Genomic DNA, 26427 nt, shown 5'->3' on the forward strand with positions numbered 1-26427 from the left:
AGCATTGGAGGGACTTCGTACCCTTAATGGTAAGATGAAACAGCATTCTGGAGTGGACACTTCTATGTGGGACTCATGGATGGATGCTTTTGGTAAATATAAGACGCTGGTTTCCTCTATCCTAGTATCTATTTCCGTTTTTGCGGGCGGTCTTGTACTTTGTGGATGCTGTTGCATTCCATGTGCGCGCACGCTTGCTAGCCGTGTTATCACTGCCGCAATAGACCCTAATCAGGAAAGGGCCCAAATGTTCCCATTGCTTGATGATGGGGAAGCTGGACCTGTCTATCTATTTGAGGACTAAGAAACTTTTATGTCACGTCTCTTGTGAGACGTGAAGAGGGGGAATTAAAATTTGTCTTCTGACAAATTTTATCCCATAGCTTTGTCTTTTTTTACTTTTATGTCACGTCTCTTGTGAGACGTGAAGAGGGGGATTTGTAAGAAATTGTATAAGATACTGGTAACTTGTTTTAACCACTTCTCAACATAAGCTATTCTTGGCACAACATGCACCCATCCCCACTACTTTGTCAGACCCACACACACATCCCCTCCCCCATGAATAGGGCCTGTGAAAACAAACGCACATGCAGGATGCCTTTGGATGTGACTAGGACAAAGAACTGTGTGAAAAGCCAATGGAAACGTCGACATCAGGCCGAACAGGACTACCCACGACCCAGATCGACCAATCGGAAGGCCAGACGACAAGATCAACCTACTTTGCTTGTTGCCTATATAATCTGTATGTACTGCTTAGAGGGTCTCTCTTCCGACGATTTCATACAAGTCAGACAGAAGGAGCCGTACTGTACGATTTACTAAGATATTTTTACATATTAATAAAAGGCCTTATTATATAATAATCCACCTCGTCCTATGTCTCCACTTGATCTCCTGTCTCCAATAAACGTTTTACTAACACAACAACAAAAAAAAATTGTTGGTGAAACCATCAGTGGGATCATTTATCATATAACCTACGTTAAAGAAAGATCTTCTTGTCAAATCGGAAACGTAATGGACCCGCGTCAACAATTAATGCTTGGGCATGGTGGGGTGGTATTCAAATTACATAGGGTGCCTGCAGCTCCGCAGTTCAGACCCAGAGGAGGCCATTTTTTAAAAGATGATGGCTGGAACACAGCTGGTTGAATAAGACTCTAAATGGGATAGGAAAGCGTCCAACAGGAGAGTGTGAATATTGCCAGGAAACAGAGACAGTGGAGCATGTACTGACACAGTGTGTGCAGTATCAGAGGGAAAGAGAGAGGCCGAGATCCAGTTTGAGGGAGAAGTGGATATAGGAAATGAGTTTAAAGAGGATACTGAGTAGAACGTCATTAGATACAGTCCCAAATGTTTTGTTATCTTATTTTTTAAGGAAAACGGGACTGGCAGCTAGGATTTACAATAGTTTCTGTCTTTGGCCCACACTCCAGTACAGTAGGTGGCGGTAATGCACCATAAGGTTGGATGCCAACCGCCGATAAACCACACCAAAGAAGAAAAATAAGGAGCGAATTTTCGTTGCAGGACTGGAGGACATCAGGAAGAGAATGCAAGCTGCGGTACGGAAACGTCAAAGCAATGCACCCTGGTCGTCAACAAACCCCAGGTTTGAACAATTTGCTTGTGATTAACGTGTTTATATCATCGGCAAGTATTTAATGTTCCCATCTAGCGGGCCAGTGGTTGGAAGGCACCGTGCATGTCGAAAGAGTCGCCCTGATAAGCCGAAGTCTCTCAGGCATTTGTCTATCAACGAAACGTAAACAATAAAGACTAGGCTACTGTTAGCGGACTGAACTCCACCCCATGGTTTAGGAAGTTTGTGAACTTTACCAACAGAGTGGAGCGGCTTTGTGGAATCTTTCTCCGACTACATCGATTCGCCCATGGTCAATACTTGTAAAATGTAAATTATGAAACGCCCCACTTGTACTTATGTCTGTCCTCTGTAGTTGCATACATTTATTTGCTTACTGAAATCTATCACGTTAATTACTGTTTCAATAATAGTTCATTCAAATACAACCACCGCCTGTGTGCTCATTGCTGTTGCTGTAAGACAGGATTCTCCAACTGTCGACTTGGCCCACGAGTGGTTTTATTTGTCCCAAAAGCGTCGAGTGCTTTTAAACACGTGTACAAGGTGGGCGTTTCATAATTTAAATTCTTGTTAGTATTGACCAATAGGGCGAATTGATCTAGTCAGAGCTAGATTCCACAAAGCCTGGTCTCGGCTCCACTCTGTTGAAGTTTATCAGACACTTCCTGCACCGTGGAGTTTAGTCCGCTAGGCTACTGTCAGACAGTGTCAGTAGAAAATATACTGTAAAGGCATATCAGTCTGCCACTCAAAACTGCCCCATATATTCTAAACTAGGTTAGTTATTGCCTGTGCTTGCTGGCTGAAGTTCTTCTTGCCTTGTAATGTGTTCATGGTCAGTGTCATGTGACCAAGGACAGGGAAGTTGTCAGCCTGTAATGCTTTCAAATGATGGCGGCTGTGAAGGTTGTCAAGCACAGCTATACAATACAGTGTATCTTGGCTTTTATGTTGCCCATTATTTGCAGCGAGTTAGGAACAGATGGGGCCTGTACAAGGAATGCACTGGACTGTGTCTCCACCGTTGCAAACAACTGAATAACATGCATCTTATTTATTTACATGTCCTCGTCCTATTTCCCCCACTGGCGTTAACCTCGGAGGTAGATCAAGGCCAACAACAGTAATAGTGATGAATAATAGAGGAGGCTACATGAACAGAAAGATAATGATTATTTATGTGTATTCATATAGGTGTAGGCCTACTACAGCACTGTTGTGTTCCTACATATTGGCTAACGTCTTGTTCATACATTGTCATTCTGTATCATGTTGTTTTGGAGTTGGAGGGAATTCATACTTCATAATGTGTCTTTCTCTAAAGCCAACCAGGGTCCAAGCCAGAGGGGTCATCAATGAAGAGTCCACAGTTCCACTTTGACCTGTGGTTCTATCTCACAGTGCAAAACTGGGTACTGGACTTTGGAAGGCCCATTGTAATGGTATGGACAACCTGCTGAGAGATTCCATACCAGGACAGCTTGAAAAGATTTGGGTATCTCAGGTTGTTCTGGCATTTGGGCTCTCGAGTGGCGCAGCGGTCTAAGGCACTGCATCTCAGTGCTAGAGGTGTCGTTACAGACCCTGGTTCGATTCCATTCACAATCGGCCGTGATTGGGAGTCCCATAGGGCGGCGCACAATTGGCCCAGCGTCATCCGGGTTAGGGGAGGGTTTGGCCGGTGTAGGCCGTCATTTTAAATATGAATTTGTTCTAAACTGACTTGCTTAGTTAAATAAAGGTTAAATTAAAAAATGTAAAATTCTTACTTAGAAACTTCATTGGGGTGAAGGATATTTGACATACTTTTTTACATTTGTATCACAAACCATTTTTGAGAAAATCATGATGAACGTGGCCATTTTAGGCTACCTCATATCCCAAAGAGGAATAAGCCTACCACACGGGGTGGAGTGCGTGACTCCACAACAACATCTTGAAGGAAATGATTCATGACACAAATCCATTATGGATTACTTTAGTCAACCATATAAGCTTCATGTGGAGGTGTATTTGAACAGGGACAGCTGTTGCACATTTTCAGTCCCCGCCTGTTCAATGTGTTGTAAGGGCAAGTCCATGTTAACTTTGTGTTGGTCTTTGTCAACGAAGTCATTTAGAGTTAGATTCCATGACTTGTCTTAAAACTGTCAGAACAAATCATAATGAATGACCACGAACAAACATGATTTGTTTGACACTCTAATAGGTTGATGAATGTGTACTTCTATGGTGCACAAACCATACCCTTCATTCTCATGTTTGGCCACGCCATTTTCAACTATTGTAACAAACAAGCTATTTAATACAAAATGTAAGCCCTTTTTTAGACCTATGCCTGCTGTAATGTAGTTTGGTTGAAATTATCCAACCATTATGTAGAAAGTATGTTGAATATAATAATAAACTACATTGATCAATCTGACTGTAATATTATGTGAATAAATACGTCCTGTACATCTCTGGATAAACCTAGTGCAGGTAGCGAGCCTTGAATTACCTCTGAATAGAATTAACATCTAACTTGCACCGTTATAAAATTATTAAGAGACTTGTTACAAATAGCTTATCCTGGCGACCAATGTTCTAGCATTGATTTATTGAGGCAAGCAGATCAGAGATGTCAAGGTGGTATCCAAGCATGTATAGTGTAAAAAAACAACTATCGATAGACATAAATTATAAGCGTATAGTCAATTAATCTGTAGAACGAGGAATCAATTTACTCATTTCAACTAATATCATTTTAGTCACAAAATAATTAACAGAAGAAGAAAAAAAGTGTACATGATACCTTACAGAATACTCCGAGTAAATGACTGTCACCAATAGGCTTAACGTAGTTACACGTGTCTTCAGTTCAGAATCCTCTCTAAAAGAAAAAGCAGTGGGTGATACAGCAGCTTGAGCAAGTTCTCAAAGTATAAGTGAATTCACTGTCAAATTCAAGCAGAAACTCACCCCCAACCTGAATGAACATTTCGTTACACTTTGCTAGCAAAAACAGAAGACAGGAAACACAACCAGATTCTAATCTAAATGATAGGAGCACACCCCTGTGTCGCTCCTTTTTGAACTATCCGCAATCCGACGAACAAAATATCACTTTCCCTGTAACAATAAATCCATGCCATTTACAGTACAATAAAACATTAACATTCTTTGCACTTTATGAACTCTTGAAACAATCCAAACATGACAATGTAATTCACACAGTAACATTAATTTAGTCGATTCAAGTTTCACCAGTTTTCCCACCTCTCCTGGCGGCACTGACCCCAGGACTTCCATGGGAACGTCTCTCCCCGGAGAAAACCACAGAGAAGGTGTGCTTGACCTCTGTGATAGCCCACAGATGGTCAGCCATCCAAACAACGTCATAAATCATGATTGAGTCTTCAAGCTGGGCCTCAGCAAGTCGCTAGTCTCGAGTAGATCACCTTCTCTCATTCTTCCACTAGAGTAAGACCCTATGATCCGTGAACCGTGCAGTCATACTCCTTAGTGTGTGGAGTAGGGGATTGCCAGGGACCTCACAATACGTTATTATCACCACGCTTAGGTGCCGATACGATATGTATTGCGATTCTCACGATTCTGCTATTTGATACACTATGTCTGCTGTGGAGAGGGAAGAGAGAGCATGGGGGAATGAGTTCTGATCAGTCATGGAAATTAAAGTGCTGAAAACATGTTGGCTCACTATTTAAAAAGATGGAGAACAAGCTTTCGGATGAGTTTTGGTGAGTTTTATATTTTTTCAAAATCTATCAAAGTATCGATATGATATCGCCCACAATAATATTTTGATATGGAACTATAGAGTTTATTTTATAGCCCCTATCACTAGTATCGAGTGTTTAAGTTCTGAAATTCAATTTGTCACATTCATTTATTCAACATAAAACTCATAAGTACCCTTTTTGATTTTCCTAATTTTACGACATTGGTTGGAACAATATACTCTATAAGTACATCACATTTCCAGAGGTGGTTGTCTGCTAATTTTTAAGTTATGATGCATTTTATTACCACCACCAACACAGTGAATGGGAAAATTGATTAAAATGGAACTCCCTCTGCTGGTGATTTGCTGAATGTGCAATCCTAAAGGAGGGCTATGATGTATTAAAGACCTATGTCTTTAATATATGCTCATATCTTCTAAAGTACCAGAGAGCCACTCTAGACATTTGACCTGTTTTAAGAGTATATTGTTCCAAACAATGTCAAAAAATATGCTACATCAAAAAAGGTACTTTGAGATATTAATGTTTTATGTTGAATAAATGAATGTTCAAGACATATTCCATATTTTAGAGCGCACTATAAGGCAGGCCTGGGCAACTCCAGTCCTCTGGGGCCTGATTGGTGTCACACTTTTCCCCCATCTCTAGAAAACACAGTTGATTTAAACTAATTACGTTCTAAACTGAAGATCATAATTAGTTGATTATTGGAGTCAGGTGTTTTTCGCTGGGACTGGGGCAAAAGTGTGCCACCAATCAGGTCCCCGAGGACTGGAGTTGACCAGGCCTGCAATAAGGAGTACAATGACACTGAGATGTCTGTATCACGTTCTGTTCATGGATCATAGGTTCTTACAGGAGGCACTTTCAACATGACTTTCGAAGAAAAAAACATTGTGATGCAAGTGTAAAAAGCATGTCAATCATACTTCCTTCCAATGAAGTTTCTATGTGAGAATTGCCATAACAATCTGTGACACCCAAAATACTTCCGGGCTGTCCTGGCGTGGAACCACCCTGCTACAATAATATATTTGAGTAAATAACAAAGTGTAACAAACAAATAGCCTCGTTATATCAGCATTCAACTCTATGCTATGAATATAACCCTGTGTTGTATCCATGATTTAATTCAGATCATTCTCCCTCTGGAGTGGTTCCCCCTGAACAAGCCCAGTGCTGGAGACTACTTTCACATGGCCTACAATGTCATCACGCCATTCCTACTGCTCAAGGTGGGTGACTGTCTGGAACCAGCAAACACAAACTGCAACGCTGGTTGATACCGTTTGTTCACAATCACAGTTGCCCTATAAGAAGCTACAGTGATAATGAAATGTGTCCAAAATAATCGCTTTTCAATATGTAATGAATTAATCTGATTCATTTGTGATGCTCACATGCTATACTAAGTGCGTGTGTGTGCATGCACACTGACTGTACATGCACACCGCAGCAACCAGTGATCCGGGTCAACAGCATCAATGTAACAGTATAACTTTAGTCCGTCCCCTCGCCCCGACCCGGGCGCGAACCAGGGACCCTCTGCACACATCAACAACTGACACCCACGAAGCATCATTACCCATCGCTCCACAAAAGCCGCGGCCCTTGCAGAGCAAGGGGAACCACTACTTCAAGGTTTCAGAGCAAGTGACGTCACCGACTGAAAGGCTGCTAGCGCGCACCACCGCTACCTAGCTAGCCATTTCACATCGGTTACATTTACATGCCTGTTAATGTGTGTGTGTGTTTACATGCCTGTTAATGTGTGTGTGTTTACATGCCTGTTAATGTGTGTGTGCTCTCGTCCCTCTCCGAGCAGCTGATTGAGCGGAGTCCCAGGGCCCTGCCTCGCTCCGCCGTGTACCTGAGCATCATCACCTTTGTGATGGGCGCCAGCATCCACCTGGTGGGCGACTCCATCAACCATCGTCTGCTGCTGAGTGGCTACCAGCTCCACCTGTCTGTCAGAGAAAACCCCATCATCAAAGACCTCAAACCTGCTACACTGGTAGGCTACACCTTTTTATTAGAGAAGATATACTTTGTTAGTCCGTACGGGATGGAAATGTCTTCTGCTTTTCACCCAACTCCTTCTGATACAATACGACCAAATTATGCAAGGTTATAGTTCTGTGTTAACCGAGATGAATGAACGGATGGTGCCTGGTAGAGCTCAAATGTATGCTGTCCCTACAGCTCCTTCTGTTACTGTCCCTAATGCTGTTTTATATCCACCAACAACAGAAATGCTGTTGATGTTGTTTGAACATGTTTCTTATTTTATTTATTTTAGATTGATTCGTTTGAGCTTCTTTATTTTTATGATGAACAACTGGGACATTTGATGTGGTATGTGGTAAACCCTTTTAATGGAATATTCTCTTCTGCTTAACTGTCATAACATGCTATTGGTTGATAATATAACTTAGATTAACAACTTTTTAAAGTGGTTGAAACAATGACTGTTTTTCAAATTGAGTTGCTTTATATGTTTTTGCCTGTATATCTAAACATCTAATCAAATGTTATTGTTCGGGTACACATACGTTGCAGATGTTATTGTCCGGGTACACATACGTTGCAGATGTTATTGTTCGGGTACACATACGTTGCAGATGTTATTGTTCGGGTACACATACGTTGCAGATGTTATTGTCCGGGTACACATACGTTGCAGATGTTATTGTTCGGGTACACATACGTTGCAGATGTTATTGTTCGGGTACACATACGTTGCAGATGTTATTGTTCGGGTACACGTACGTTGCAGATGTTATTGTCCGGGTACACATACGTTGCAGATGTTATTGTCCGGGTACACATACGTTGCAGATGTTATTGTCCGGGTACACATACGTTGCAGATGTTATTGTCCGGGTACACATACGTTGCAGATGTTATTGTCCGGGTACACATACGTTGCAGATGTTATTGTCCGGGTACACATACGTTGCAGATGTTATTGTTCGGGTACACATACGTTGCAGATGTTATTGTTCGGGTACACATACGTTGCAGATGTTATTGTTCGGGTACACGTACGTTGCAGATGTTATTGTCCGGGTACACGTACGTTGCAGATGTTATTGTCCGGGTACACATACGTTGCAGATGTTATTGTCCGGGTACACATACGTTGCAGATGTTATTGTCCGGGTACACATACGTTGCAGATGTTATTGTCCGGGTACACATACGTTGCAGATGTTATTGTCCGGGTACACATACGTTGCAGATGTTATTGTTCGGGTACACATACGTTGCAGATGTTATTGTTCGGGTACACGTACGTTGCAGATGTTATTGTTCGGGTACACGTACGTTGCAGATGTTATTGTCCGGGTACACATACGTTGCAGATGTTATTGTTCGGGTACACATACGTTGCAGATGTTATTGTCCGGGTACACATACGTTGCAGATGTTATTGTTCGGGTACACGTACGTTGCAGATGTTATTGTCCGGGTACACGTACGTTGCAGATGTTATTGTTCGGGTACACATACGTTGCAGATGTTATTGTCCGGGTACACATACGTTGCAGATGTTATTGTTCGGGTACACATACGTTGCAGATGTTATTGTCCGGGTACACATACGTTGCAGATGTTATTGTTCGGGTACACATACGTTGCAGATGTTATTGTCCGGGTACACATACGTTGCAGATGTTATTGTTCGGGTACACGTACGTTGCAGATGTTATTGTCCGGGTACACGTACGTTGCAGATGTTATTGTCCGGGTACACGTACGTTGCAGATGTTATTGTTCGGGTACACATACGTTGCAGATGTTATTGTTCGGGTACACATACGTTGCAGATGTTATTGTTCGGGTACACATACGTTGCAGATGTTATTGTTCGGGTACACGTACGTTGCAGATGTTATTGTCCGGGTACACATACGTTGCAGATGTTATTGTTCGGGTACACGTACGTTGCAGATGTTATTGTCCGGGTACACATACGTTGCAGATGTTATTGTCCGGGTACACATACGTTGCAGATGTTATTGTCCGGGTACACATACGTTGCAGATGTTATTGTCCGGGTACACATACATTGCAGATGTTATTGTCCGGGTACACGTACGTTGCAGATGTTATTGTTCGGGTACACATACGTTGCAGATGTTATTGTCCGGGTACACATACGTTGCAGATGTTATTGTCCGGGTACACATACGTTGCAGATGTTATTGTCCGGGTACACATACGTTGCAGATGTTATTGTCCGGGTACACATACGTTGCAGATGTTATTGTCCGGGTACACATACGTTGCAGATGTTATTGTCCGGGTACACATACGTTGCAGATGTTATTGTCCGGGTACACATACATTGCAGATGTTATTGTCCGGGTACACGTACGTTGCAGATGTTATTGTTCGGGTACACATACATTGCAGATGTTATTGTTCGGGTACGCATACGTTGCAGATGTTATTGTTCGGGTACACATACGTTGCAGATGTTATTGTTCGGGTACGCATACATTGCAGATGTTATTGTTCGGGTACGCATACATTGCAGATGTTATTGTTCGGGTACGCATACGTTGCAGATGTTATTGTTCGGGTACGCATACATTGCAGATGTTATTGTTCGGGTACGCATACATTGCAGATGTTATTGTTCGGGTACGCATACGTTGCAGATGTTATTGTCCGGGTACACATACATTGCAGATGTTATTGTCCGGGTACACGTACGTTGCAGATGTTATTGTTCGGGTACACATACGTTGCAGATGTTATTGTCCGGGTACGCATACGTTGCAGATGTTATTGTCCGGGTACACATACGTTGCAGATGTTATTGTCCGGGTACACATACGTTGCAGATGTTATTGTCCGGGTACACATACATTGCAGATGTTATTGTTCGGGTACGCATACGTTGCAGATGTTATTGTCCGGGTACACATACGTTGCAGATGTTATTGTCCGGGTACACATACGTTGCAGATGTTATTGTCCGGGTACACATACGTTGCAGATGTTATTGTCCGGGTACACATACGTTGCAGATGTTATTGTCCGGGTACACGTACGTTGCAGATGTTATTGTTCGGGTACACGTACGTTGCAGATGTTATTGTCCGGGTACACATACGTTGCAGATGTTATTGTTCGGGTACACATACGTTGCAGATGTTATTGTTCGGGTACACGTACGTTGCAGATGTTATTGTCCGGGTTCACATACGTTGCAGATGTTATTGTTCGGGTACACATACGTTGCAGATGTTATTGTTCGGGTACACGTACGTTGCAGATGTTATTGTTCGGGTACACGTACGTTGCAGATGTTATTGTCCGGGTACACGTACGTTGCAGATGTTATTGTCCGGGTACACGTACGTTGCAGATGTTATTGTCCGGGTACACGTACGTTGCAGATGTTATTGTCCGGGTACACGTACGTTGCAGATGTTATTGTTCGGGTACACGTACGTTGCAAATGTTATTGTCCGGGTACACATACGTTGCAGATGTTATTGTTCGGGTACACATACGTTGCAAATGTTATTGTTCGGGTACACATACGTTGCAAATGTTATTGTTCGGGTACACATACGTTGCAGATGTTATTGTTCGGGTACACATACGTTGCAGATGTTATTGTTCGGGTACACATACGTTGCAAATGTTATTGTCCGGGTACACATACGTTGCAGATGTTATTGTTCGGGTACACATACGTTGCAGATGTTATTGTCCGGGTTCACATACGTTGCAGATGTTATTGTCCGGGTACACATACGTTGCAGATGTTATTGTCCGGGTACACGTACGTTGCAGATGTTATTGTCCGGGTACACATACGTTGCAGATGTTATTGTCCGGGTTCACATACGTTGCAGATGTTATTGTCCGGGTACACATACGTTGCAGATGTTATTGTTCGGGTACACATACGTTGCAGATGTTATTGTCCGGGTTCACATACGTTGCAGATGTTATTGTCCGGGTACACATACGTTGCGGATGGTATTGTCCGGGTACACATACGTTGCGGATGGTATTGTCCGGGTACACATACGTTGCGGATGTTATTGTCCGGGTACACATACGTTGCAGATGTTATTGTCCGGGTACACATACGTTGCGGATGGTATTGTCCGGGTACACATACGTTGCGGATGTTCAGTGCAGTAATACCGAACAATACAAAGCAATAAGCAAATGCAAGTCCAAAACATTTCAATAAAGGAATTAAGAAATATTAGAACAAGCAATATCAGAGTCCGGAATATAAATATGTATGTATATGATGGTATGGATAGACAATGACATTATGGACAGAATGTGACTAGAAAAGGTGTGTACAGCAGTAGTTATATAGGATGAGTCTTGACTAGAATACACTATATACAGTATGTAAACATTATTACTGTGACCCGTGTTCAGTATTTGTAATGAGTTTGTAATAAGTTGACATGAACTAGTTTTCAACTGAGTTCTCTCCTTCTCTCTTCCTCCAGGTATATTCCTTTCTTCATCATCCTCTTCCTCTACTTCACTGGCTGCTTTACTCACGTCAAAGAGGAGAAGACAATGCCCCTGTCTGGTTGGCTGCTACTCGGACCCAGTGCCCTCTACTATTGGTCAGTTCCCTCATTACTTCCTTCTTTTGACTTGAGAAAAGATTTACGTATGTAAAACTTTTTTTTAAACTTTTTTTTATTTTTTATTGTTAGACATATAAGACTGTAAAAACACCAGCAATTCACCTCCCAAGTGATTTTAATTTTGGAAATCTGTATAAAGATATATGTGATCGTATACAAATGTGAGCAAGTTTTGAAATTATTGTTTTAGTCATATCTGTTTGGGCTTCTTGCGATCAATTTGCAGTCTACAAATGATTTGTAATTATGTTCCGGCCCTCTGACCATCTGGCCCGCGGCTGAATCTAGTTCATGATCACTGTCTTAGAGGTTTGCTGAATTCTAATTGACAAATGTACTCCATTGTGTGATTTATGTACTCCGATTTGTCGTACTGAAAGTACCTGAAGTATGGGACATTTCACTGTGTGACGCATGGCTCAACTCTAAGTATTTCCTTCTAGAAAGTGAAAGTATCTTGACTGCAGCTCTCACTTCTGCCCCTCTCTCACACCCTCTCAGGTACTTGGTCACAGAGGGTCAGATCTTCCAACTCTTCCTCCTCACCTTCCTAGCTATGGTAGCCACGGTGATCCACCAGCGGCATAAGGGCTCTGTCCCAGACGCCAATGGCCTCTTTCTGTTTGTCAGCTTCTCTGTCACCATGTGCCTGGTGGCCGTGTGGGTGGCCTGGCTGTGGAGCGACCCGGTGCTGCGTAAGAAATACCCCGGTCACCTGTACGTCCCCGAGCCCTGGTCCTACTACACATTACACGTTAAGGACAGCCACTGATAGGAGTGACAACAGGTGAGTGTCCAGTATGATGCTAGTTTGTGTTAGCATGGGTGCCAGTATGATGATGCTAGTTTGTGTTAGCCTGGGAGCCAGTATGATAATACTAGTTTGTGTTAGCCTGGGAGCCAGTATGATAATACTAGTTTGTGTTAGCCTGGGAGCCAGTATGATGCTAGTTTGTGTTAACAATTAGTTACCCAGGTTAGTTTTGCATGGAGTAAGGAAAGTTATTATGAGCCATCCTCCCATCACCAGCCTCCTGTGGAATGGACTAATACTGACTGAATGGATTCCATCAATATCTTGCATTTCTGTAGAATTGACAGGTCTGAAACTTTCCTGCTCCAGATAAATGGTCTATCTGCTCCGCTCCCGAATGTCAGAATGACATCATCAGCAAGCGCCACATGGAGTGTGGATCGAGCACAGTGTTGTGCTGCATTCTGGGACAGGCCCCTCTTTTCTACAGTTGCACCCCACCACTCCCCCAACCCCGTCCACATGACAATGACCATCTTACAGTATGCAATGTTACAGTATTGATTTAAAATAAGCCAAACTTTGAAATGGACTCAAAGAAAGGTCAGTGTTGGATGTACTTGAACATCATTGTATTGATTCAAGTAAGTTGTCTGAACATTTCAATATCAGATATTTTTAGTAATAAATGTTTCTTACTCCACTTTGTGTATATTGTGATTATGAACTTTGAAGACATGCTTAACTGTACTTGCATATACTGTATAACAGACATCATCATCAGGGTTTATGTCTCCTATAGCAGTCTAAGTCATATGTCTCCTATAGCAGATTTACATTTTAGTCATTTAGCCGATGCTCTTACCGTGAGCGACTTACAGTAGTGAGAGCATACATTTTAATATTTTTTTTCTTACTGGTCCCCTATGGGAATCGAACCCACAACCCTGGCACTGCAAGCACCATGCTCTAAGCACCATGCTCTAAGCACCATGCTCTACCAACTGAGCGGAATACAGAGTACACGCCAGATGTAGTGGGGTATACACATACCAAATTATTATATGCTGTGTTAGTACATGGCTGGATTGATATACAGTGACCTCTAGTGGTGATGTTATATATTGCAGCTACCTCAGGAAATGTATATATTATTCAGTGTCATCACTGTCTTGTCATCTGTCCTTTCACTAGACATTAAATGGTATTGAATTGAAATGGGGGAGTTCTATTAGTTGAGCAAGATCAATCATACTTACGCCCACTTTTAATATAGACAAAGTTACTTATCTTACTGAAGAATTAAACTTTTTATTAAACTATTATTTCCATATACTGTAACTTGTCTGCTAATGGCCACGCTGTGTAGTTTAACATATCCTGGTTGTCATATCAGATAATAAGGTAGTGATTAGTATCACAAGTATTTGATAGAAGAGAAAGGGAGAGGATAATATGATACCTTGGATCCACTATCTCAGTTTCCACAGCAACCGGTATTAAATAACATGCACTCTGTGGCGGACTTTGAACTGGCAGGCAGATGGGTGTGGAGACAGGTGAGGTAAGCCAGTTGCATTCCAGGAAGAGAGATCTCTGACTACAGACATGGTAAGAAAAAACAATTGAATTGTTTTGTGTTTCCTAATTTCTGTACATGTTTAGGCCAATTCATGGTGTATTGTGTTTTTCCTCAGGCTAAATTCCTGTCAGGAACTCAGATCAACGGTAAGGTGTGCTATATTGTTTGCTAGCTTTTCTTTTGGTGTGTGGGAGGTCACATGGGACATAAATAATGTCATTATTTTTCAATAAATTGATATTGAACAGTAGAGTAAAATGTTGTGATACAAACTTTGAGAGCAATGTCTTTTTAAAAAGGGCATTTTAGAAAATAATAATCCCAATTGAGGTTAAAAGTATGATTTACTTATTTCTCTACACTTGTGAGACAAGAACATTTTAATTGCCTCCTTGGAGAGGAGAAACATTGTGCACTGTTTTTAGAATGGATTATCATGGTTTGTTTTTTAGTTTCTTTTCACCCAGCACAGTAGTGCATTATTTGCCTGTTTTTCCTCTTTCTGTAGAGTTCAAGGAATGTTTCTCCTTGTACGACAAGAAGCGCAAGGGGAAGATTGAAGCCAAGGACCTGATCACAGTTATGCGCTGTCTGGGGACGAGTCCCACCTTCGGTGAGATCGACCGGCACCTGCAGATCCACAAGATAGGTACGCCATCAAGGGCCCCTCACTCACCCTGGGGGCATCTCACAAGATAGGTACGCCATCAAGGGCCCCTCACTCACCCTGGGGGCATCTCACAAGATAGGTACGCCATCAAGGGCCCCTCAGTGACCCTGGGGGCATCTCACAAGATAGGTACGCCATCAAGGGCCCCTCACTGACCCTGGGGGCATCTCAGTAGTCTAGACTGACTTACCCTGGGGGCATCTCAGTAGTCTAGACTGACTTACCCTGGGGGCATCTCAGTAGGTTAGTGACTTACCCTGGGGGGCATCTCAGTAGTCTAGAGTGACTGACCCTGGGGGGCATCTCAGTAGTCTAGAGTGACTTACCCTGGGGGCATCTCAGTAGTCTAGAGTGACTGACCCTGGGGGCATCTCAGTAGTCTAGAGTGACTTACCCTGGGGGCATCTCAGTAGTCTAGAGTGACTGACCCTGGGGGGCATCTCAGTAGTCTAGAGTGACTGACCCTGGGGGGCATCTCAGTAGTCTAGAGTGACTTACCCTGGGGGGCATCTCAGTAGTCTAGAGTGACTTACCCCTGGGGGCATCTCAGTAGTCTAGAGTGACTTACCCCTGGGGGCATCTCAGTAGTCTAGAGTGACTTACCCCTGGGGGCATCTCAGTAGTCTAGAGTGACTGACCCTGGGGGCATCTCAGTAGTCTAGAGTGACTGACCCTGGGGGCATCTCAGTAGTCTAGAGTGACTTACCCTGGGGGATCTTCAATCCACCGTATCATCACAGCTAGCTAGCTGCAACCGAGTGGCTACTACTGGCTAACACCTCTGTCCCGAAGCAAGCACCAGTTAGCCTTGAGCTAGCCTCGAGCTAGGCCCATCTGCCGGCTAGCTGAAGAGCTAGTGCCACTGCCACTGCCACGAAGCTAGCACCAGTTAGCAAACACTATTCTACAATTCACAACCTCTCTTTCGCCATCGCCATCTGGCTTGGATTCTCTGTCGACACAACCACGTCTGAGCAGACCCCCTCCGTCTGAGCAGACCACCCCCCGGGCTACTAACTTTACACGCCGCGTGCTAGCTTAGTGGAGGCCTCCTCTGCTCCATCTGCGGCTGCCCCCTGGACACTATGATCACTTGGCTACATAGCTGATGCATGCTTGACTGTCCATTAATTCACGGTACTCCATTCTGTTTATTTGTGTCTTATCTGTCGGCTCTGTGCTTTAACTCAGGATCTGTGTGTAGTTAATCCGACCCTCTCTGCCTAGTCATCGCCATTTTTTACCTGTTGTTGCTGTGTCAGACTAGCACCCTGTTATTGCTGCTGTTATCTTACCTGTTGTTTTAGCTAGCTCTCCCAATCAAGACCTGCAATCACTTTATGCCTTATTGTATGTCTCTCTCAAATATCAATATGCCTTGCATACTGTTGTTCAGGCTAGTTTTCATTGTCATTGTTTTGGTTTGCAATGGACCCTGTAGTTCCACTCTCCGTACCTCTGATACCCCCTTTGTCCCACCCCCCACACATGCGGTGACCTCACCCATTGAGACCAGCATGTCCAGAGATACAACCTCTCTTATCATCACCCAGTGCCTGGGCTTGCCTCCGCTGTACCCGCGCCCCTCCATACCCCTGTCTGCACATTATGCCCAGAATCTATTCTACCACGCCCATAAATCTGCTCCTTTTATTCTTTGTCCCCAACGCTCTAGGCGACCAGTTTTGATAGCCTTTAGCCGCACCCTCATCCTACTACTCCTCTGTTCCTCGGGTGATGTGGAGGTAAACCCAGGCCCTGCATGTCCCCAGTCACCCTCATTTGTTGACTTCTGCGATCGAAAAAGCCTTGGCCTCATGCATGTCAACATCAGAAGCCTCCTCCCTAAGTTTGCCTTACTCACCGCTTTAGCACACTCTGCCAATCCTGATGTCCTTGCCGTGTCCGAATCCTGGCTTAGGAAGGCCACCAAAAATTCTGAGATTTCCATACCCAACTATAACACTTTCCGTCAAGATAGAACTGCCAAAGGGGGAGGAGTTGCAATCTACTGCAGAGATAGCCTGCAAAGTTCTGTCATACTTTCCAGGTCTATGCCCAAACAGTTCGAACTTCTAATTTTAAAAATTAATCTCTCCAGAAATAAGTCTCTCACTGTTGCCGCCTGCTACCGACCCCCCTCAGCTCCCAGCTGTGCCCTGGACACCATCTGTGAATTGATCGCTCCCCATCTAGCTTCAGAGTTTGTTCTGTTAGGTGACCTAAACTGGGATATGCTTAACACCCCGGCAGTCCTACAATCCAAGCTTGATGCCCTCAATCTCACACAAATCATCAAGGAACCCACCAGGTACAACCCTAAATCCGTAAACATGGGCACCCTAATAGACATTATCCTGACCAACCTGCCCTCCAAATACACCTCTGCTGTCTTCAATCAAGATCTCAGCGATCACTGCCTCATTGCCTGTATCCGCCACGGGTCTGCGGTCAAACGACCACCCCTCATCACTGTCAAACGCTCCCTAAAACACTTCTGCGAGCAGGCCTTTCTAATCGACCTGGCCCGGGTACCCTGGAAGGATATTGACCTCATCCCGTCAGTTGAGGATGCCTGGTCATTCTTTAAATGTTACTTCCTCACCATATTAGACAAGCATGCTCCGTTCAAAAAATGCAGAACCAAGAACAGATATAGCCCTTGGTTCACTCCAGACCTGACTGCCCTCGACCAGCACAAAAACATCCTGTGGCGAACTGCAATAGCATCGAAGAGCCCCCGCGATATGCAACTGTTCAGGGAAGTCAGGAACCAATACACGCAGTCAGTCAGGAAAGCAAAGGCCAGCTTTTTCAAGCAGAAATTCGCATCCTGTAGCTCTAACTCCAAAAAGTTCTGGGATACTGTAAAGTCCATGGAAAACAAGAGCACCTCCTCCCAGCTGCCCACTGCACTGAGGCTAGGTAACACGGTCACCACCGATAAATCCGTGATAATCGAAGACTTCAACAAGCATTTCTCAATGGCTGGCCATGCCTTCCTCCTGGCGACTCCAACCTTGGCCAACAGCCCCGCCCCCCCCGCTGCTACTCGCCCAAGCCTCCCCAGCTTCTCCTTTACCCAAATCCAGATAGCAGATGTTCTGAAAGAGCTGGAAAACCTGGACCCATACAAATCAGCTGGGCTTGACAATCTGGACCCCCTATTTCTGAAACTGTCCGCCGCCATTGTCGCACCCCCTATTACCAGCCTGTTCAACCTCTCCTTCGTATCATCTGAGATCCCCAAGGATTGGAAAGCTGCCGCGGTCATCCCCCTCTTCAAAGGGGGAGACACCCTGGACCCAAACTGTTACAGACCTATATCCATCCTGCCCTGCCTATCTAAGGTCTTCGAAAGCCAAGTCAACAAACAGATCAGTGACCATCTCGAATCCCACCGTACCTTCTCCGCTGTGCAATCCGGTTTCCGAGCCGGTCACGGATGCACCTCAGCCACGCTCAAGGTACTAAACGACATCATAACCGCCATCGATAAAAGACATTACTGTGCAGCCGTCTTCATCGACCTGGCCAAGGCTTTCGACTCTGTCAATCACCATATTCTTATCGGCCGACTCAGTAGCCTCGGTTTTTCTAATGACTGCCTTGCCTGGTTCACCAACTACTTTGCAGACAGAGTTCAGTGTGTCAAATCGGAGGGCATGTTGTCCGGTCCTCTGGCAGTCTCTATGGGGGTACCACAGGGTTCAATTCTCGGGCCGACTCTTTTCTCTGTATACATCAATGATATTGCTCTTGCTGCGGGCGATTCCCTGATCCACCTCTACGCAGACGACACCATTCTATATACTTCCGGCCCTTCCTTGGACACTGTGCTATCTAACCTCCAAACGAGCTTCAATGCCATACAACACTCCTTCCGTGGCCTCCAACTGCTCTTAAACGCTAGTAAAACCAAATGCATGCTTTTCAACCGTTCGCTGCCTGCACCCGCATGCCCGACTAGCATCACCACCCTGGACGGTTCCGACCTAGAATATGTGGACATCTATAAGTACCTAGGTGTCTGGCTAGACTGCAAACTCTCCTTCCAGACTCATATCAAACATCTCCAATCCAAAATCAAATCAAGAATCGGCTTTCTATTCCGCAACAAAGCCTCCTTCACTCACGCCGCCAAACTTACCCTAGTAAAACTGACTATCCTGCCGATCCTCGACTTCGGCGATGTCATCTACAAAATAGCTTCCAACACTCTACTCAGCAAACTGGATGCAGTTTATCACAGTGCCATTCGTTTTGTTACTAAAGCACCTTATACGACCCACCACTGCGACCTGTATGCCCTAGTCGGCTGGCCCTCGCTACATGTTCGTCGTCAGACCCACTGGCTCCAGGTCATCTACAAGGCTATGCTAGGTAAAGTGCCGCCTTATCTCAGTTCACTGGTCACGATGGCTACACCCACCCGCAGCACGCGCTCCAGCAGGTGTATCTCACTGATCATCCCTAAAGCTAAAACCTCATTTGGACGCCTTTCCTTCCAGTTCTCTGCTGCCTGCGACTGGAACGAATTGCAAAAATCTCTGAATTTGGAGACTTTTATCTCCCTCAACAACTTTAAAAATCTGCTATCCGAGCAGCTAACCGATCGCTGCAGCTGTACATAGTCCATCTGTAAACTACCCACCCAATTTACCTACCTCACCCCCCATACTGCTTTTATTTATTTACTTTTCTGCTCTTTTGCACACCAGTACCAATATCTCTTCTTGCACATGATCATCTGATGATTTATCACTCCAGTGTTAATCTGCTAAATTGTAATTATTCGATTTATTGCCTACCTCATGCCTTTTGCACACATTGTATATAGATTCTCTTTTTTTTCTACCATGTTATTGACTTGTTTATTGTTTATTGTTTACTTTATTGTTGTCTGTTCACACTGCTATGCTTTATCTTGGCCAGGTCGCAGTTGCAAATGAGAACTTGTTCTCAACTAGCCTACCTGGTTAAATAAAGGTGAAATAAAAAAATAAAATAAAAAATAAATCTCAGTAGTCTAGACTGACTTACCCTGGGGGCATCTCAGTAGGTTAGTGACTTACCCTGGGGGGCATCTCAGTAGTCTAGAGTGACTGACCCTGGGGGGCATCTCAGTAGTCTAGAGTGACTTACCCTGGGGGGCATCTCAGTAGTCTAGAGTGACTTACCCCTGGGGGGCATCTCAGTAGTCTAGAGTGACTTACCCCTGGGGGCATCTCAGTAGTCTAGAGTGACTTACCCCTGGGGGCATCTCAGTAGTCTAGAGTGACTGACCCTGGGGGCATCTCAGTAGTCTAGAGTGACTGACCCTGGGGGCATCTCAGTAGTCTAGAGTGACTTACCCTGGGGGCATCTCAGTAGTCTAGAGTGACTGACCCTGGGGGGCATCTCAGTAGTCTAGAGTGACTGACCCTGGGGGGCATCTCAGTAGTCTAGAGTGACTGACCCTGGGGGGCATCTCAGTAGTCTAGAGTGACTTACCCTGGGGGGCATCTCAGTAGTCTAGAGTGACTTACCCTGGGGGGCATCTCAGTAGTCTAGAGTGACTTACCCCTGGGGGCATCTCAGTAGTCTAGAGTGACTGACCCTGGGGGCATCTCAGTAGTCTAGAGTGACTGACCCTGGGGGCATCTCAGTAGTCTAGAGTGACTTACCCTGGGGGCATCTCAGTAGTCTAGAGTGACTGACCCTGGGGGGCATCTCAGTAGTCTAGAGTGACTGACCCTGGGGGGCATCTCAGTAGTCTAGAGTGACTGACCCTGGGGTGCATCTCAGTAGTCTAGAGTGACTGACCCTGGGGGGCATCTCAGTAGTCTAGAGTGACTGACCCTGGGGGGCATCTCAGTAGTCTAGAGTGACTGACCCTGGGGGGCATCTCAGTAGTCTAGAGTGACTTACCCCTGGGTGCATCTCAGTAGTCTAGATTGACTTACCCTGGGGGCATCTCAGTAGTCTAGAGTGACTGACCTGACCCTGGGGGGCATCTCAGTAGTCTAGAGTGACTTACCCTGGGGGCATCTCAGTAGTCTAGAGTGACTTACCTTGGGTGCATCTCAGAAGTCTAGAGTGACTGACCCTGGGGGCATCTCAGTAGTGTAGAGTGACTGACCCTGGGGGCATCTCAGAAGTCTAGAGTGACTTACCCTGGGGGGCATCTCAGTAGTTTAGTGACTTACTCTGGGGTCATCTCAGCAGTCAGACTAGTGAAAATGATGGTCAGTAAAGAAAATTGTAAGCTCGTCTCTCAATTCAAGAAAACGTGTCAATACTATGCCCGTTGATAACCAGCGCACTTCTGTATGTTGTAAAAGCCTCATAGGGCAAGAGTTGAGTACCCCTGGTAGAGAGTGACTTACCCTGGGGGGAATGTCAATAGTCTACAGCAAGTCTCTCCAACCCTGTTTCTAGAGAGCTACCTTCCTGTAGGTTTTCACACCAAACCTAATCTAGCGCACCTGATTCTAATAATTAGCTAGTTAATAAGCTGAATCAGGTTAGTTACAACTGGTGTTGGAGTGAAGGGTTGCTCTCCAGGAACAGGGTTGGGAGAGCCCTGGTCTAGAGTGACTTACCCTGGGGGCATCTCAGTAGTCTATAGCAGGGGTATTCAACTCTTACCCTACGAGGTCCGGAGCCTGATGGTTTTCTGTTCTACCTGATCATTAATTGCGCCCACCTGGTGTTCCAGGTCTAAATCAGTCCCTGATTAAATGGGAATGATGAAACAACACAGTGGAACTGGTTGAGTTTGAGGGTTCTAAAGGGACTTCCTCTCCTTCACCTGCTTTACCACAGCATGTTTAAAGGTCTGCAGATGAAGGGAACAAGCAGGGAAGTGGAAGACATTAGAATATTGAGGCGGCTCTAGACACCTGTTGATCTAGCCATACTGTTTATGAATCGTAGTGAGGTTTTGGCTGTAAATTATTTAGTAGGCAGGCAACCTGCTACTTGGGGGATGGGTAGAGGGAGAAGTTGTCACAGTGAGTGTAACCTACACGTTAGCTGAAATCTGTCCCAAGCTTGTTCCAATTACATTTATTACATTAAAAAAATATTTATCTTCTCTCAGCTCTTCATAATTGCTGCACTGAACTTTTTAACCTGAGGGAAGTACTAAGAAATATTAAAACCAATTAACTGATTTGGTAATGTGAAAATGGCTTTGGTTAGAACACGTTTGACGCAACAGAATTTTTTTCCATCAATCCCCAACTTCCCGATTTACAATATTGAACTGAATGTTTTTCTGAGAGTCAAAAAGTTTGTCTGCTCTGTTACTCTGAACTTTATGCCCTTTTGCAGTTCATTATTTTACACATTTAAACAGACAGCCCAATTCTGATCTTTTTTCACTGTTTCACTTTTACCAATCAGATCAGCGCTTAAAAAGATCTGATGTGATTGGTCAAAAGATCAATTTGTGTAAAACATTTCAGAATTGGGCTGCCTGTGTAAATGAAGCTATATTGACACACTCTACTACCCTAACAAGTTATTTTATTGAAGAAGTAAGGAATAATCAACAATGCTCAGTACAGTTGTATGAATATATACCACAACTCGGCCATGTAGCAGATAACCAGTCACTTTAACAGCAGCATTTAGGCCTATTTTGGATCAATGGTGCCCTTTGCAGGTGATTAGTTCTATGAATATCCTTCCTTCTCCAGATAAGAAGGGCGAGCTAGACTTCTCCACCTTCCTGACCATGATGCACCGGCAGATCCAGCAGGAGGACCCCAAGGCGGAGATCCTGGAGGCCATGAGGATGACGGACAAGCAGAAGAAGGGCTACATCCTGGCCTCGGAGCTCCGGGCCAAGCTCACCAAGCTAGGAGAGAAGCTCACTGATAAAGAAGGTAGCCTACAATGTGTTTCTATCCCTAGGGGTTTTATCTGACATGGATTAAGACCGGACTAGATATCATGCCTAATGGAGCCTCTATTGAAAATTCTGTTTAATGCAGGAGCAGTAGGGAGGCTTAATCTGGGTCCGGGAACCTGGCCCTGAAAGTGCAGCTCAACAGTCTGAATTGGCTCCTTGTTAAAATCTCTTATAGATCATCTGCACTGATCTGAACACATGGTAGAGGTAAAAATAATCAAATATAACTGGTTATACCTTTACCTGGTATTAGTTTATCAGTTCAGCTCTTTTAACCCTTTACACTTGTACCTGTATACGGGTTGAAAATGTCAGATTTGGACAGTGATAAACACCTAAATTGGAACTCAGTGTCTGTACAGTAACATACTATACATGACGTCAGAGCTCAGGCTCTGTGCTTCACAGCTCTGTCTGGGTTTTGACTGACAGCCGATCTGAACTTGAGCACTGCAGCGACAAGAAGTTGCCCCCATCCCTCCAGCTAATTGGGAAACTTTTTAAAATGTTTTGTCTGCGTGAGGGAAACATTGTAAATTAAGAGGACTCTATGTATTTTGAAAGATGAAACGTTGAGGATTATAATAAATACTGCTTTGACGTCATACAAGCAAGCCTAACACCGGTGAGTCCAAATGTGCACTTCACATTTCCATGTCATAAATCTAATTTCATATACAGTGTTTATGATCACCATGTTTGATGTATAGTTACAAGAAGACATGGCGTCATACCCTGGTTTATTTTGAACAGAATGAGCCTGTCTGTCTACAGTGAAGAACATTTGCCTTGGCACACGCACCTGAATGCACTCATGATGCCTTTCTATAGACTGGTTTGGTTGTTTAGCAACAACCGCGCAACTATGGGGTTGGCTTAGATTGTTGAAACGGCAAATATATTTGTATTTATTGAAAACACAAATACATTTGCACAATGAGCACTTGTCTCTCAAATACATTATTACAGTTGTTGGTTAGCTATCTAGCAAATGTTTGCCATATTAGCAGAGATGTGACATCTGTCCAAACACCTCAAAACAAGACATGACAGTTGAAGCCTTTTCTTTGAGTCATAAAAGTGCTTTGACATTTCTTAGGAAATGTGCCCACTTTGGAGAGGTGTGTGGCCACTTAGACAGCAGTTACACCTCTCTCTCCTCTTATTGTTCTGTCTTATGTTGCAACTACAACACATTTTACAGGAATATTATCATGTTACTGAATGTATCCAGAGTATTTTCACATTTCGTTATCAACAAATGTGGCAAAAAAGTACATAAAATGTCAAATGCACATAAAATCAAGTGCTTGGATTCAGACTTGTCAGGTAAACTGTTGTCCTCACCTCTTGGTCTAATAATCTCTAAACTGTTCCCTTTCAATTGCTACCATGGTTATGCATATGCTTTTCATATTTCTTCTGTAAGAAACATTTCAAGGTAGCCCTATCCAGTTCGATCCCAGGCTGTGTCACAGCCGGATGTGACCGGGAGCCCCATGTTGCGGCGCACAATTCAGCATCGTCCGGGTTAGGGGAGGGTTTGGCCGGAGGGGGATTTCCTTGTCTCATTGTGCTCTAGCGACTCCTTGTGGCGGGTGCCGGGCTCTGACACATTGGAGCGACTGGCTTCCGGGTTAAGCAAGCAGTGTGTCAAGAAGCAGTCATGTTTCGGAGGACGCATGGCTCTCGAGGTTCGCCTCTCCCGAGTCCGTTGGGGAGTTGCAGCGATGAGACAAGATCATAACTACCAATTGGATATCACGAAATTGGGGATAAAAAAGGGGGTAAAAAAAAATACAAAAATAATGTAGCCCTATCCATAGGCCAATTTACAGGAGTGTAAAGGGTTAAATAAGTGCAGAAACAAGGCCACTTTAGACTGTTGTGATGCACCAAGTGGCTCCAAGAGACCCTATGGAAATACACATGCAGATGAGAGCTTCCCCACTGTGGCTCCAAGAGACCCTATAGAAATACACATGCAGATGAGAGCTTCCCCACTGTGGCTCCAAGAGACCCTATAGAAATACACATGCAGATGAGAGCTTCCCCACTGTGGCTCCAAGAGACCCTATAGAAATACACATGCAGATGAGAGCTTCCCCACTGTGGCTCCAAGAGACCCTATAGAAATACACATGCAGATGGGAGCTTCCTCACTGGGCACACACTGGTTGAATCAACGTTATTTCCACGTCATTTCAATGAAATTGAATTGATGTCTGTCCCAGTGGGTCAAGTCATCCTCATTCTGCAGGCTCAAGTTTTGTCTAATCTTGATTATTGTCCAGTCGTGTGGTCCAGTGCAGCAAGGAAAGACCTAGTTAAGCTGCAGCTGGCCCAGAACGGAGCGGCACGTTTTGCTCTTAATTGTAATCAGAGGGCTGATATAAATACTACTCTTGCCAGTCTCTCTTGGCCAAGAGTTGAGGAGAGACTGACTGCATCACTTCTTCTTTTGATAAGAAACATTCATGTGTTGATAATCCCTAATTGTTTGCATAGTCAACTTACACACAGCTCTGACACACACACTTACCCCACCAGACATGCCATCATAGTTCCCAAATCCAGAACAAATTCAAGAAAACGTTCAGTATTATATAGAGCCCTTATTGCATGGAACTTCCTTCCATCTCAAATAAACAGCAAACCTTAAAAAACAGATAAAGCAACACCTCACGGCACAACGCCTCTCTCCTATTTGACCTGGATAGTTTGTGTGTATGCATTGATATGTAGGCTACGTGTGCCTTTTTAAAAATGTATATAGTTCTGTTCTTGTCTAATGATGTTCTGTATTATGTAATTCTGTATTATGTTCCATGTTTTGTGTGGACCCCAGGAAGAGTAGCTGCTGCTTTTGCATCATATAATGGGGATCCTAATAAAATAGCAAATGTGTCAACACATACATGAACTGATTCTTGTGTAAATTTGCAAATTATAAAACACATCATTTGAATGGAGTAAATTTTTTAAAGTTTCTACCTGCTAACATACTTGTTGTTGGTCCCAGATCAGCGAATTAACATGAAGTTATTTCCCCTCTAAACTTTGCAGTGGACGAGCTGTTCAGAGAAGCCAACGTGAAGTCTAATGGCAAGGTGCACTATGAGGAGTTCACCAGGATGGTGACACTACCGTCAGTGGATTACTGAGGGACAGGACAGGAGGAGATGACGACCTTTATGACAGGGAAGCATGGTCATGGAAGTGACCTGGTTATGCTGCACTGAGCATTACCCAACCATCTGCATGCACTGAGCATTACCCAACCACCTGCATGCACTGAGCATTACCCAACCACCTGCATGCACTTAATTTATTGATCATCTAGGTTTGTGTCTATTGTACGCTACTTTCTATCATTTATACTAGTGCATTTGATTAATTAAATTGATCTTTTTTTTTTTTATTGAGGGTTTTTATTTGACTTGCTGCAGGAAGAGTAGCTGCTGCATGTGCGATATGTAATGGACATTAAAATAAACAAAATCAACTAAAATA

The 26427-nt window shown here is 44.0% G+C and overlaps 2 protein-coding genes across 4 annotated transcripts; both read left to right on the plus strand.

Moving 5' to 3' along the window:
• Positions 1 to 1114: 1114 nt before the first annotated feature.
• LOC139575601 (ceroid-lipofuscinosis neuronal protein 6 homolog) lies at positions 1115 to 13465 on the plus strand. 2 transcript variants are annotated; one of them, XM_071400736.1, is made up of 8 exons: positions 1115 to 1621; positions 2940 to 3057; positions 6501 to 6599; positions 7190 to 7378; positions 7664 to 7719; positions 11862 to 11984; positions 12510 to 12795; positions 13101 to 13465. In XM_071400736.1, exons 1-7 carry the CDS (start codon positions 1563 to 1565, stop codon positions 12778 to 12780), a joined length of 915 nt encoding a protein of 304 aa, XP_071256837.1. In that variant the 5' UTR covers positions 1115 to 1562; the 3' UTR covers positions 12781 to 12795; positions 13101 to 13465. The 2 variants fall into 2 exon arrangements, with proteins under 2 accessions (XP_071256837.1, XP_071256838.1); XM_071400737.1 differs by having other exon boundaries at positions 1465 to 1621; positions 13132 to 13264.
• A 793-nt stretch (positions 13466 to 14258) lies between these two features.
• LOC139575602 (calmodulin-like protein 4) lies at positions 14259 to 26427 on the plus strand. 2 transcript variants are annotated; one of them, XM_071400739.1, is made up of 5 exons: positions 14259 to 14373; positions 14460 to 14490; positions 14853 to 14993; positions 22700 to 22888; positions 25981 to 26427. In XM_071400739.1, exons 1-5 carry the CDS (start codon positions 14371 to 14373, stop codon positions 26076 to 26078), a joined length of 462 nt encoding a protein of 153 aa, XP_071256840.1. In that variant the 5' UTR covers positions 14259 to 14370; the 3' UTR covers positions 26079 to 26427. The 2 variants fall into 2 exon arrangements, with proteins under 2 accessions (XP_071256840.1, XP_071256839.1); XM_071400738.1 differs by having other exon boundaries at positions 14295 to 14490.

This window comes from Salvelinus alpinus, chromosome 5 (assembly GCF_045679555.1).
Source record: "Salvelinus alpinus chromosome 5, SLU_Salpinus.1, whole genome shotgun sequence".
NCBI lineage: Eukaryota > Metazoa > Chordata > Actinopteri > Salmoniformes > Salmonidae > Salvelinus > Salvelinus alpinus.